The sequence below is a fragment of the Trichomycterus rosablanca genome, chromosome 22 (genome assembly GCF_030014385.1).
Source record: "Trichomycterus rosablanca isolate fTriRos1 chromosome 22, fTriRos1.hap1, whole genome shotgun sequence".
NCBI lineage: Eukaryota > Metazoa > Chordata > Actinopteri > Siluriformes > Trichomycteridae > Trichomycterus > Trichomycterus rosablanca.
Window position 1 is genome coordinate 20,466,408 of NC_086009.1, and position 13,656 is coordinate 20,480,063.

General features: G+C 41.3%; 1 protein-coding gene across 2 annotated transcripts; it reads right to left on the reverse strand.

Moving 5' to 3' along the window:
- Positions 1 to 5,989: 5,989 nt before the first annotated feature.
- On the reverse strand, positions 5,990 to 12,417 carry faf2 (Fas associated factor family member 2). 2 transcript variants are annotated; one of them, XM_063018670.1, is made up of 11 exons: positions 12,338 to 12,417; positions 10,129 to 10,197; positions 9,888 to 10,022; positions 9,640 to 9,716; positions 9,392 to 9,530; positions 8,656 to 8,741; positions 8,151 to 8,242; positions 7,863 to 8,040; positions 7,384 to 7,555; positions 7,106 to 7,249; positions 5,990 to 6,469 (listed from the first exon to the last, which is right to left on the reverse strand). In XM_063018670.1, the coding sequence occupies exons 1-11, from the start codon at positions 12,398 to 12,400 to the stop codon at positions 6,287 to 6,289; spliced, it is 1,338 nt and encodes a 445-aa protein (XP_062874740.1). In that variant the 5' UTR covers positions 12,401 to 12,417; the 3' UTR covers positions 5,990 to 6,286. The 2 variants fall into 2 exon arrangements, with proteins under 2 accessions (XP_062874740.1, XP_062874739.1); XM_063018669.1 differs by having other exon boundaries at positions 9,392 to 9,551.
- Between the last annotated feature and the right edge of the window lie 1,239 nt (positions 12,418 to 13,656).

Below are 13,656 nucleotides of genomic sequence, written 5' to 3' on the forward strand. Positions count from 1 at the left end.
TACTTTCGAATCGACGAGCTTCACGCAAGTTCAGCGGACGAGGAGCAGCGGGAGGACGGCTGCGGAGGAATTTCAGTTCCGTTTTCGGACCTCACGAGAAGGTGCAGCCTCTTTTTGCAGAAAGCAATACGCGCAAGCGGTGTCAGTCCTCGACGCGTACGTTTCCGTTCTGATTTTTATTTCGGAGGACCGGGCTTTTCTCCACTCCTGTGAGCCAAATATTCAATAACTCAAATCCTCGACACAATACAGCTCTGCCTTCAAGACCTTGACAAGCACAACCTTGCTGTTAATCTTAAGTAGAATCTGTAGGTTTCATTGTTGTAGGTTTTTAAACTGGTTATTTATTGCTTTTAATCCTCTAATTCCTGGAGTTAATCTGAAGGACGAGGGCAGAGCACTAACGCCGTGTGTTTTAGACGTGTGTGGGTCTTGCTGTGATAGTGATGTGGTGTAACCGAGTAAAGCTGCAGTAGGTAACGTTTGGGGATCCGTTTGTGGCGCGTCACATGTGAGAAAAGTCCAACTTTAGGGCTGTCGACAGCTGTGACTTAATTAATAGCAAAAAAATTTTATTTTAGGTTAATCGGCTCCAACCCTTAAATATAAGCTTTCACTTAAAGTCTCCTGGTACTTCATGGAGTACATGTTAGGTTTACCAACAAGGTTCTCAGAGCCTTTGTAGAGAAAACAGACTCAAAGCGTCACAAATTCGTCACCATATTTAACATTATGATTAAAAATACTTTCCTCTATAATGTGTTCCAAATAGTTTGTAGTAGTCTAACCAAAAATCTGCCGAATTGATTTGTTGAGGTGTTTTTGGCCTCTCTAACCATCCTCCTGACTGTAAGGAAGCAACAAGGGACTAAAATGCACTTGCACCCTTTTCTGGATTCCTGTTCGTCTTACACTTGTAAAACATTTGATGCATTTTAATTGTGTTTTTATGAATAATCCTTATTTTGTCCCGAAAGACGAAAAGAATCTGGCTTGTTTGACCTTATTTATAAGCCAGTGGAGGTAAAATTGACTTACAGGAACGACTCACAAGAACTTTGTGTTTTAAAGTCTATTTATCTACAGAATTAATATTATTATTATTGTTGTTGTTATTATTAGAAGTTACATACTGCAGCTTTAGGCATTGTGTGCGTAGCATCGCTGTTGGAATAATCCAGCTAGTCTTAGACAGGAGAATGTCCGATCGCCCTGTGTTGCATCCTCGTTGACGGCTTGTGTAGCAGGCGCCTGTAGTGAGTTTATAAAGGTTATAATTGATAGCGAGGGGTCGTCGTTGTTAGACATGCACTGTAAAACTTGTCCAGCTCCTGGTTCGCTCTGCTCAGACTCAAAAAACCAAACTGAAAAAAAATGGGGATGAAATATCGAGGGTTTTTTTTTTTGTTATGCTAATTATAGGACAAATATATATGGTATATAAAAATAAATATATATATATGGATTATATATATATTCCTATATTCCTGCTTCCTTGTGTTGAGTAGTTCTAAGCAGACTCGCTTTAAAGGGAAGCGGTTTTAGCATGCGAGTCCGTCCTGATGCTCGCCAGGTAATTAAAAAAAAGCCATCGTGATGAATTTAAACACACTTTTATATTAATCTGTGTATACATATCCGTTCTCTGGCATATACTAAAAAAAGAAAAATAATTAAAAACATTAAAAAAAAAACAAGAAAAAAATACTCAGGGCCTTTCAGTTAACGTAAAGGAAAACAGAACAGTCGGGGATGGATTCGAAGTTTCTCGGTTTTCCTCAGGCCGTGCATATTTTAATCCAACTAATATTCCTTTTTAATGGTATTTAATATTACACCGGCATGCAAAAGAAGAAAAAAAACTGAGAATAGGCATTGCGTCACTGCGACCGATCATCCAAGTGTTACTCAGAGCTCTTATTGTTCTCATCCTTAAAAGTCGTGATCCTGTCAGGAAAAATAAAAAAGATAAAGCAGCCGAACGCATTATCCTACCTAAACCACTACCAGATACTATTACCAGTGTTTGCATGGGGAAAAAGAAACTTGTACTCCAGTGAAAGATTTCTAGACGTGACCGAGCGACTATTTAATCGTGCACAGTAAGTATGCATGCCTGTCTTAACCAGATCCCGGCTGGTTTATTTTAGTTTTAGTTTCTTTCGTTCCTCAGTTCTCGTTGGCTTCGGGTTCCGGAGACTTCCGGCTCAGCTGAAAACTGCCATGCGTCGTACTGCACAGAACCGAGCGACTACACTTAAAAATAGATAAAAAAAATAGTGATTGTAGTGCTTGGCTGGGTGTAGATGGTGTGGGAAGAAGGCCGTTTTTGGCTCTTGATCACATTCGTGCTTCTGCTGTTGCCTCAGCGACTGAATACTAGATCACTGAAAGCCATATAGTGAAAAGGTGCTAGATGTCTGTTGCTCCATTCACATACAGGAATGCAATAGTGTGCTATGACTCTCACGTACTCTTTATAGCATGCAGTGCTAGTAGTGCCCCTAAATACGCTCCGTTAATGCAATCGTTCTGCCAGATTTATCCCACTCAACCCAAGTGGAGCTGATCAGTCCAGATCGTTTGGTGTTCCACAGGGATCTTGAGATTTTTAGACGCATCCAATGTTCTTCCCCCAAGTGAAACCTTTCATGTCTGAGTTCAGTCTGTGTACCAAGAGCATTTACTGAGGTACCACAGAGCCTGCTCTGCTTTTCCATCACTGTTATATACTTCATATCACAAAACAAGGCACCTTTCAGGACCCATTTCATCCCACTAGTGGTCCAAAAGTACGAGGGTTCTTCAAAAGGTTTCCGTACTTTTTTTTTTAACTCTTCAAAAACAAACTCACTTTTCTACATCGTCACCTTCCGATGCATTTTCCCAGCGTCGTATCTTTGTTTTTGGTTGAGCGTGTAGCCACTGATGCAGCGCTGCTTTCACATCATCACATGAAAATCTCCTTCCCCTTAAAGCTTCTTAATAAGTTCGGACCATAAGCTCCCAATCAACCAGTCTCTCGGACACGACCAATTACTCCTCCTGCCACCCTCACCATTTATAACCAAAATATAAACTTTTTGAAGGTCCCTCGTACTTTGGATGCCTTTCGGTTCACCTCGAAATACGTCTGCAGATCTTCCAGCTTTTCTTTACAATTTGAATCCATCAGACCTCTTTCTGTGTTTTTGAGAGGTGTTGGGTAAACCGAACACCCGTACACCTCACAGACACTTACTGGAGGTGGGCGTCAAACCTACCAGCTGCGCCAAAGCAGAATTATGTTACTTACACCCCCCACCAAAAAAAGGACAGAAAATACAAACGCAAACATGTCAGCAGATTCGGCTCTTCCGCCGAACGGTTGCTTTAACGGCGTCGACAGGGTTTTAACTGAAAGAATCTTTTAAACTAAAGTTACTGTTAATCCAGCGACACTATCAGCGCGCGTCCTCGCCGTGTCGTCTTCTTTTACTGCCCGCACGATCAGATCGAGTGCATCTGCCTTAAATTTCAAGCGTGTATTAAAGGGGACTTGTCTTGCTCGCACCAAAATGTAAAAATATGTACCTGCCATAGGGGTCTTTTACCTTAACCAAGCACTATCTGTAAATGTTGCAGTTTAAAAGAAAAAATAAATAAATAAAAATAAAAGAATTCAGCTGCCATATACATGAGCATTTTAGCTTGGGCGGGGTGGGCGAGGGTGGGGTGGGGATCTGACGGCTGTTTCTATCGTTGTCTTATTTAGATTTCTAAGCAAATTTTCACATGAATCTGATTCCTTAAGAACCTCAGTGTTACCTGTACTGAAAAAAAACAAACATACATAAATAGAACCTTGTAGTCTTTCTGTGATCCGATTAATGAATAATCTCACAGCTTGTGTGGTGCAAAAGTTGTGTTCCAATAAGCAGCTCCGATTCTTTAGGACTTGTGATTTGTTGATTGCTCCGTAGATGCCACTGATTGTTTACCAATGATTTTTCTTGCTGTGGGCTCGTGGATTGTTTACTGTTCTAATAGCCGCCCTGGCCTTCAGGGGGGTGCCACCTACACTCCGTAGCCCCCCCCAGGGCACCGACAGGGCCACAGGCATGTGTTCTGTGTTAGGAATACTTTCTTGTTTTGCTTTGGTACTTGCACATTTACAGTTACCTCATTTTTGCCATGTTTGTATTTGGAAGAAAAAAAACCCAGTAAAAAAATAAAAAAGCTAATATATATTATATATAGGAAATGGTTCTTAATACTATAATTTTTTTCATTCCATTTGAATCATATTGTTTGTAGCATTTAACATATAACTAGGTATAGTGTATTATTATATACACGTCTGTATACTGATTGAAATTTTTAAGATTTGTACTTTTTTTAAATGAAAGTTGCTAGTTCTGCTTTACCGAGTAGTGCAATCATATTTTTTTTAATTGTTGTGGCTGATTTGAGAGGGTTGTTCACTAATAAATGTATGATGTATACCAATACTACGCTGACTAAGTAATCACTGCTCTAACTGATCTTGCACAATACAGCTGTTTACTGTTCAAACAACTGTCTGAAGTCTTCTTGCATCTCACACACACACACACACACACACACAGTTCTTTTAGCAGTAATCAATACTTTAACACCTTCATTTCATTTTTATCAACTGATTTATCCTGGCGTGGGCTGCAGTGGGCCCTAGAAGGCTTTGACATCCCCTCCTCAGGCATAGCTAATCTAGGGCTGGGCGATATATCGTAAATATTGAATCCCCGACTGCAGTCGAGGTGGATATATTGCTCCTCACGCCTCCTCTGACCTGCGCAGCCCTTAGCGGAACCTCTTTTTCACCTCTCTATCTGCTTAATTAGGATCCTTACACAGCATTTGAAGACCCCACCCACATAGTCCGGACATCCCACCCTAGCAGAGACGCTTCTGCTGCAGGCACTGCCGATTATGCCCTCTAGATGGCGCCCAGCCGACCGGTGGCAACTCCGAGTTTCCACCCGAGGAGTTCAGAACATTGGCGCTGGTGTGCTAGCGGAATATCCCGCTGCGCCACTTGGGCGTCCAATCTGAACATATTACATGATCACGGTGAAGTGACCATTACAGGATTATACACGTACCAAGCCCCTTATTAGCTGCATTTATTGACTTTGCAGTACAAGCTGCACCTGATCCAGATTAAATTTGTGGGTATTCAGTTACTGACTGTAGCCCGGCTGCTGTTCTGTACCCCAGTGACCGGATACCAGAGCAGTTTGGGTGATGGGCCATTCTCAGCACTGCAGTGACACCAATATGGTAATAACACTGTAGTGTGTGTGGGATAAGTATAGCAGGTGCAGCAGTGTTGTTGGGATTTTTAAACACCTTAAAGTCAATGCCTGGAGGAAAATACAAATAGGGCGGTTGTAACTAAGTGGTTAAGGTACTGGACTAGTAATCAGAAGGTTATCAAAGTAATCAAAGACCCTCAATTGTATACTGTCACAACTGAGTCCTGCACGTCACATCCCATCGCTACGACAATAACACCATTACCAAAAATATAAAGTCAACAATGTTTTTGTTGTTAGAAAGTGTCCACTAATAAAAGAAGACAGCTCTAGTCTCGAACTGTCCACCTATAACCAGGACTAATCAGGTGTGTCCCTATTAAAGAAGTAGCCTGCCCCACCCTCCCTCGGACACAGCAAGCACATTTAATGATTTTTTTCCACAGTCCTAAACACATAAATCAGCGTTTTATTTTCAAATAAGCAACAGGAATGTTTTTAAAATGTTTAATTTAGAATTGGAAAAATTACATCTTTACACGAGCAGCCCCATCGGATGAAATCTGGGCGAAGGAGGCATTAATGAATGACCACAGGCACACGTTACTACTACAGATACAAAGCCACAGAGAAAAGCTGTGGCCCTCGCCCACCCCAAACAAAGCGCCCGCCCACCCCAAACAAAGCGCCCGCCCGCCCACCCACCCACCCACCCACATCAATTTAATGGTATAAGTCGCAAACAGTCCCTCATTTGGTCATCGTGTAAGAGCTGGTCATCTTCAATCCGCTTAAAAAACTAGTAACGTGGACTGGATTTAGGCTTTAAATATAGGGGTCGTATTTACAGGGCCCGTATATCTCGCGCTTACGTAAAACAGAACCCGATGAGAAAGGGGGCAGATCTGCAACTGAATTAAAGGAAGTGTGAACCATCCCTCGCGCACGCAGCGGCCGCTTCACAGAGCCGGACGGCGCTTAGCCGCGAGGAAGCTGCGCTCGGCTCAATGTCAATCGTCTGTGAGGTCCTGCACGAAGAGCACCTCGCTGCGGCTCAGGCCGGCGTCCTTCAGCGTGGGGGGATTGGGCTCCTCCTCGGTGGGCAAACAGGGCAGCACGCGGCGCGGGAAGCTCGTCACGATCTGGAATTTCTCCGGCGTCTCTTTCAGGGAGAACAGGAAGTCGTGTATGACCTGAAAAAAAAAAAACATGGTGTGTTTGTTTATTTATTTATTTATTTATTAGGATTTTCACATCATGTTAAACACTTTGGATACATTCATGACAGGACAGGTAGTTACTAGTAACACAAGATGTGGGAGAACATGCAAATTACACACAGAAAGGGCCCGGACCGCCCCACCTGGGGATCGAACCCAGGACCTTCTTGCTGTGAGGCGACAGTGCTCCCCACCGAGCCAAAAAAACATCAACAAAAAAAAACAGGTGCTACCGACCTGTTTGGCCAATCAGCAGACACAGTGGGTCTGAAAACCTAGTGCCCTCCTACACTCCCGAGAAGAGGGCGCGTCTAAATTCTACGATCGAGTTCTTTTCATATGTAAATAAATTCTCATTCATTACATTCATCAAGTGTCGTTTGTTTGTAAATTCGGGCTCGTAAGGGACGGTTTAACCGTTTTCGGTACACAGAGGGAGACGTTATTGGCGTAATCTCTGTCCTAAGTAGTGCGTCTAAATAATCTGCCTTATAAGATCGATCCTCTCTACTGAGGCAGCTAACCAGGTAGGCAGTAGGCAGCGAGGCAGCTCACTAGGTCTTCAGGCAGACCCATAATCTTACCAAAACGCTGCTGGTGTGGACTTACCGTCAAAGACTGCGAGAAGAGGAAGCGTCGCTTTACGCGTGTGTCGTTGGGCAGTTTGAACATGATTTCCACGCAGTCCGGGTCGTCCTGCGGCGGTTCGGGGGGCAGACACTCGGACTTGCGCTCCTTTTCCTCCGCAAGCGTCTGTGAACGAACACAATCGTGCAGGCGGTCACTCAGACGGAACCCGCTGCGACCCACTGCGACCCCACCGCTCTACGTTTCCCAAGCCCGGCCGTGTCCTATAGAAACGACGCGCTGCGTGTGCGGCTGCTCACCCTGCGCCTCCTCTCCTCGGCCAGCAGGCTCTGGCGCTCCGCCTCCTCCTCTTGCCGTTTCTGCTCCTGCTCCTCCTTCTTCTTCCGCTCCTTCTCCTGATCGGCACGCAGCGAGGCCAGGTACGCTTCGTCCTGCTGCTGCCGCAGGACCTGCGTCTGGTTCCTTTCCTCCCTGAGCAACACACACACACACACACAAGCAATCAGAATCGAGGATCTGCATAACAGGCGATCAAGTGGTGCAGCGCCTGCACAGAGCCCTGACTTTCAGCCTATTTAAAGAGTCTTGAAGTGCAGTTCTGGTCCATCATCAATGCGCTTTTGACTAAATGGACACAATATCCCATAGACGCATTCCAAAATCTTTCTAAAAAAAAAAAATCCGTATTATTTATGCCTATAGTTTTAGAACAGGATGTCAAACATTAACCTTATTTTAATGCTGTGTATTAAAGTGAAAAAGAAAACAGGACACCCACCTTTCAAGCCGTTCAGACATCAGGTAGGTCTGATTAGCCTCTATGATGAACGTGAGCTGATTGATGAGATCCTGGGGCTGAATCACGCCCTCCAGCCTCCCCACTACGGTCATCTTCCGGTCCTTCAGCATGATCATGGCCAGGAACGGGTACGTGTTCTCCCGCAAGGCCTGAGACACTGAACGCAAACGTACGATGACGCAACGAGTCGCCACAAAATTCTTTGACACGTGTATGAACCTTCTAATAGCATTCTAGAGAATCTGAGTCCAGGTGTGTGACGTGTACCTCTGTATCCTTCGGGCCTGCTGGTGGAACACGCCCAGAAAAGCATCCGCGTGTTGATGAAAGTGAGGACCTCTTCAGTACATAACGTGTTCCTGAGAAAGGAACGTAGAGGGGGAAACGAAACAATGTAAGGCCAGATGGAGTAAAAATTTACGAATCTAAATCAGCAGATCCTCTTAAACTGACAGCATAAATCATAGTTCAATAATTTGACAGTAACTGTAGATGTAATGTATTCTGGAGTGAACAGTTACAGCAACTTCCACTAACAGCTCACATGCATGGTTGTAAACATCATTTTATATTAATTTCATTAATAACGTGTGTTTTCCCAGAAAGAGACTGCAAAGCTTTCAGTAGCAACACTTCCTAAAAGGTGCGGTAACAGCTTAGGGAAGGCCTTTTCCTGTTCCAACATAACTGAAACTCCGGTGGCCTGTACAGAGCCCTGACCTCAGCCCCACTCAACAGCTCGGGTATATCCTCAAAAGGTAAAACCGCCTACCTGCAGAATTCGTCGGTGTCCTGGTGGTCATCGCCGTGAAGGTACACTAACAAGTAGCGCAGCTCCCGTTTCGCGTCGTTTAGAGCCTGTGAGAGGTAGAGAGGGCAAGACGTGCCACTTAGCATTCTGTTTTTAATACCCAGAGGTGGGCATTAATAGGTTTTTGGTAGAAACGGAATAAGTGCTTTATTTTTCCCTTCAACTGTTTTAACCACACTAATCAAATGAGTCACCCCGATATTCCCTGTGGGGTCCTTGGGACCTCAGACCCTCTCAAACAGCATAAAAAACATCCTAAACCTCATTATCATCCATAATTTATGAAAACATACGCAAATAAACATAATTTTATGTTGATATTGAGTTCCCAACACCCTCTAATTCATACAGTTATGCTTGGGGTCTCAAAAACCCCACAGGTTGAATACACGATTAAAGCCAGGAGATTTTATACGTTCGTAGATTCTGTCTGGTGTTGAGGGTACAGCCGGGTCACACCCCGGTTCATTTGGCTAATTAATTAATTAGATTGAACTCAATGTGTTTTATTTTACCCACATAACACTGGGGTGAGGAACAAGGCAGTAAAGCCAGTGTCAGCAGAACACAATGTTTAAAGGATGAGATTCAGTAATTTTGCTTTCCACTTGTGTATAAAATTATCAAAAAGTCGCCTAATTGCAGTTATTTAACCTCATTTTAATTAAAACCACGTTCCAACAAACGATCAGCATACCTGACTGTACGTTCCCTGGTAGAATACAGGATGTGACTGTCCGTATTTCTCTTCAAAACTTTGGATAAAGGACACGACATCTCCGACCGGATCCGTCACACGACCGCGCGGATCGGGCCTAATGAACCTCAGGGCGAACCTAAACGCAGAGGCACGAATCCTCAAATGTAATAAAATTGTTATTATTAAGAATCACATAAACACCAATACTATACTGGATGCTCAGTTTTAATGCGAATATAAATTACCTGAATATGTCCAGAAATGTGTAGTATGTGAATCTGAACGGCAGCATTATCAAATAATAACTCCAACCCAGTAAACCCTGAAAGAAGACGCAGAAAATGAAAAGTAAATCATTTACTTGAGACATTTAAAAAAAAACACCAATATTTTATTTATTTGTTTGGATTTTAACATCACGTGTGTGTCATTTACTGCAAGGTAGGTATTATATTTCTACGACATTAATAGTAGAGCTGGACGGACGACTTACTCTAGGCTGAGGCCTCGACACTATATAGCTATACACTCTGTGGTCTGCTGTGTTGACCTGTAACGGTCTGACGGAAGGTGGGCTGAACACGCTCGGAACTCCTTCCTGCTCATTAAGTCTGTCTTGTACTGCGGCCTGCAACGAAACAAGATTTATCATCACCATTACTGTCATCATCACCATGGAACAGCTCAGCACGGCAACTCGGAATGAATAATTCAGCACGTTTATTAGCTCTTACCTCGATGTTCCAGTTGTGCTGTTCTAAAGTGCGCCGACATTGGTCCATGGACTCCAGTCCCGTCAGGTCCTGAGAGGGGGACGGATCAGAAATTTTATTCAGACCAGAGTTAGAGAAATAAACGCCATCGTGGTACGAATTCTCACTTCATTATTATGAGGATACAGAGAGGTGAAGCAGTAAAGGTCCAGGAGTCCGAGAGTGAGTTCTAAGTGGGCTTAATTATATTTTATCGATCATATCAAACAATCTCAGCAATACATTCAGACTAGCGTGCAGTTTTAAAAAGCCAAAACACTGATCTGCACGACGACTTTTCAGCCGATTCCTTTTTTTTTTCTTCCCAAGAGGTGGTGGCTGACTTGAGCAAGGTCATTACTCTGAAGTTCAGTTTGGACAGAGGGGAGACGTCATGGCCCTACACACCTTCGGAGAGAGCCTAGGATACTTTAAAATAATATTTAACAAATCTAAGCAAATAAATCCTTCAGACCTGCATGTATTCGATACTATAGCAAAATAAACAAGAAATCAATAATGAGGGTCTTGAAAAACAGCCAAGACTAAGACCGGATAAGATCGGTCATCAATCACACCGTGTTCCCACTGTAATCACACAAGTTCCAGGGATGTAAAGTGGGAGAGACACACAGTCTGACATCATACATAACAATCATCATGGATGTGGCCTGGCAGTGAAACCGGAGCCACCGGAGGAAACCCACACAGACACGAGGAGAACAAGGACCCAGACCGCTCCACCTGGGAATCAAACCCAGGACCTTGTTGCTGTGAGGCGGCAGTGCTACCCACCAATTACTGCAAGAAAGGTATGTGTTCCTGATCGAGAGGCTAGATCCCAACAACACTGCTGTACCTGCTAAACTCATACCAGAACAACACACTTTACATTTTCAGCACTTAGCAGACGCCTTTATCCAAAGTGACTTACAGTACAGATACGGTATACAATCTGAGCAACTGAGGGTTAAGGGCCTTGCTTAAGGGCCCAACAGCAGCAACCTGGCAGAGGTGAGGCTTGAACCAGCGACCTTTTGATTACTAGTCCGGTACCCTACCCTGCCCCTTATATTTACCATATATTCACTTTACCACTATATTAGGGACAGTGGGAGCTCAGTGGTTAAGGTACTGGACTAGTAATCTGAAGGTTGCCGGTTCGAGCCCCACCACTACCAGGTGGCCACTGTTGGGCCCTTGAGCAAGGCCCTTAACCTTCAATTGCTCAAAATAAAAATTGTGTACAGTCATAATTGTAAGTCGCTTTGGATAAAAGCGTCTGCTAAATGCTGAAAATGTAAATGTAAATATTAACATGATAGTGTCATTGCGGGGCTGAGAACGGTCCACCACCCAAACACCTTCTGTTTTGTTGGGTTTGCTTCTGATTGATTAATTATTTAAAGCAACAGATGAGCTACATACAGTAATTGTATATCCACATAGTTCATCTGTATGGTACTAATAGCTTGTAAAATAATCAATAATAGTATGTACTAGCTTGGTGTACCTAATAAAGTGCTTGGTGAGTTTCTGTACAGATATCCACATTTAGGCTACTTTTATTAAGAGTTTTTATGATTATTTATGTTTAATTTGATTGAATTTGTGTTAAATTAAACATTTGTTGACATTCAGAAGAACAAACTCGGTGACAATTGTGACTGTATGAAGTCAGTCAGCCAATCAAGCTGTGACGAGTCGAAACTAATGGAGATCACCAATTACAATCAACACAAAGAGAGAGAAAGGAAATACATTAATAAATAAATGATTAATAAAGTTTAAAGGCAGGAAAAGTAAAAATCAGGAACAGAATGAAACACAAACACAGTCGGAGAAACGAGCTGTGTCAGAGCCACTGCTAACCAAGTTAATGCTAACTGACAGCTGCTGGTGAAAATCAGCCTCAAGTCTATTTATTAATATCATTTACAGATGGAGAACATTCTAAATATAAATAAAAATCTATTTCCTATTTAAATGTGATGAATGTTATAAACGAAACTGCGCTCAGGAGCATCCAGTCCCTCAGATTAGCTGCGCTGTCGGATGCTAACAGTTTCACTTCACAACAATAACACGTTTAAACTAACCCCGCCACCTGAAGCAGCGCTGAAACGGTACAGTCACGGTGGAGAAAAACTCAAAGCCAGTAAAACCCGAGAGGAAATGAAGCTGCGAGAACCTGAAACTGCAGAAGTTTCTCAGTCTGAGCCGGAGATAAATCCTGCTCCTCTGGCGCCGCCATCTTCCCTCACCATCACCTCTAACACTGCGTCATGACGTTTAAACCGAGCGCACGTAGCCTTACACGTCAGACGTCGCCGTGCGTGAACCACGCCCCCTGCCGAGCCGGAGACTTCTAACAAGATATAAAAGTATTCATTCATTCATCATATTAATTAATCTATTCATTTATACATTTATTCATTCATGTATTCACTGATTTATATCAATTTATTCTTTTATTCATTCATGTATTCATGTATTCACTGATTTATATCAATTTATTCTTTTATTCATTCATGTATTCATGTATTCACTGATTTATATCAATTTATTCTTTTATTCATTCATGTATTCATGTATTCACTGATTTATATCAATTTATTCTTTTATTCATTCATGTATTCATGTATTCACTGATTTATATCAATTTATTCTTTTATTCATTCATGTATTCATGTATTCACTGATTTATATTAATTTATTCATTCATTCATTCATTCATTTATGTATTCACTGATTTATATCAATTTATTCTTTCATTCATTCATTTATTAATTAATTAATTCATTCATGTATTCACTAATTAATATTAATTTATTCATTCATTCATTCATTCATTCATTCATTCATTAATGTATTCACTGATTTATATCAATTTATTCTTTTATTCATTCATTCATTCATGTATTCACTGATTTATATTAATTTATTCATTCATTCATTCATTCTTTCATTCATGTATTCACTGATTTATATTAATTTATTCTTTCATTCATTCATTTATTAATTAATTAATTCATTCATGTATTCACTAATTTATATTAATTCATTCATTCATTCATGTATTCACTGATTTATATTAATTTATTCATTCGTTCATTCATGTATTCACTGATTTATATTAATTTATTCATTCATTCATTCATTCTTTCATTCATGTATTCACTGATTTATATTAATTTATTCTTTTATTCATTCATGTATTCATGTATTCACTGATTTATATTAATTTATTCATTCATTCAAACATTCATTTATGTATTCACTGATTTATATTAATTTATTCATTCATTCATTCATTCATTCATGTATTCACTGATTTATATTAATTTATTCATTTATTAATCCATTCATTCATGTATTCACTGATTTATAATAATTTATTCTTTAATTAATTAATTCATTCATTAATTCATTCATGTATTAATCCATTCATTCATGTATTCACTGATTTATAATAATTTATTCTTTAATTAATTCATTCATTCATTCATT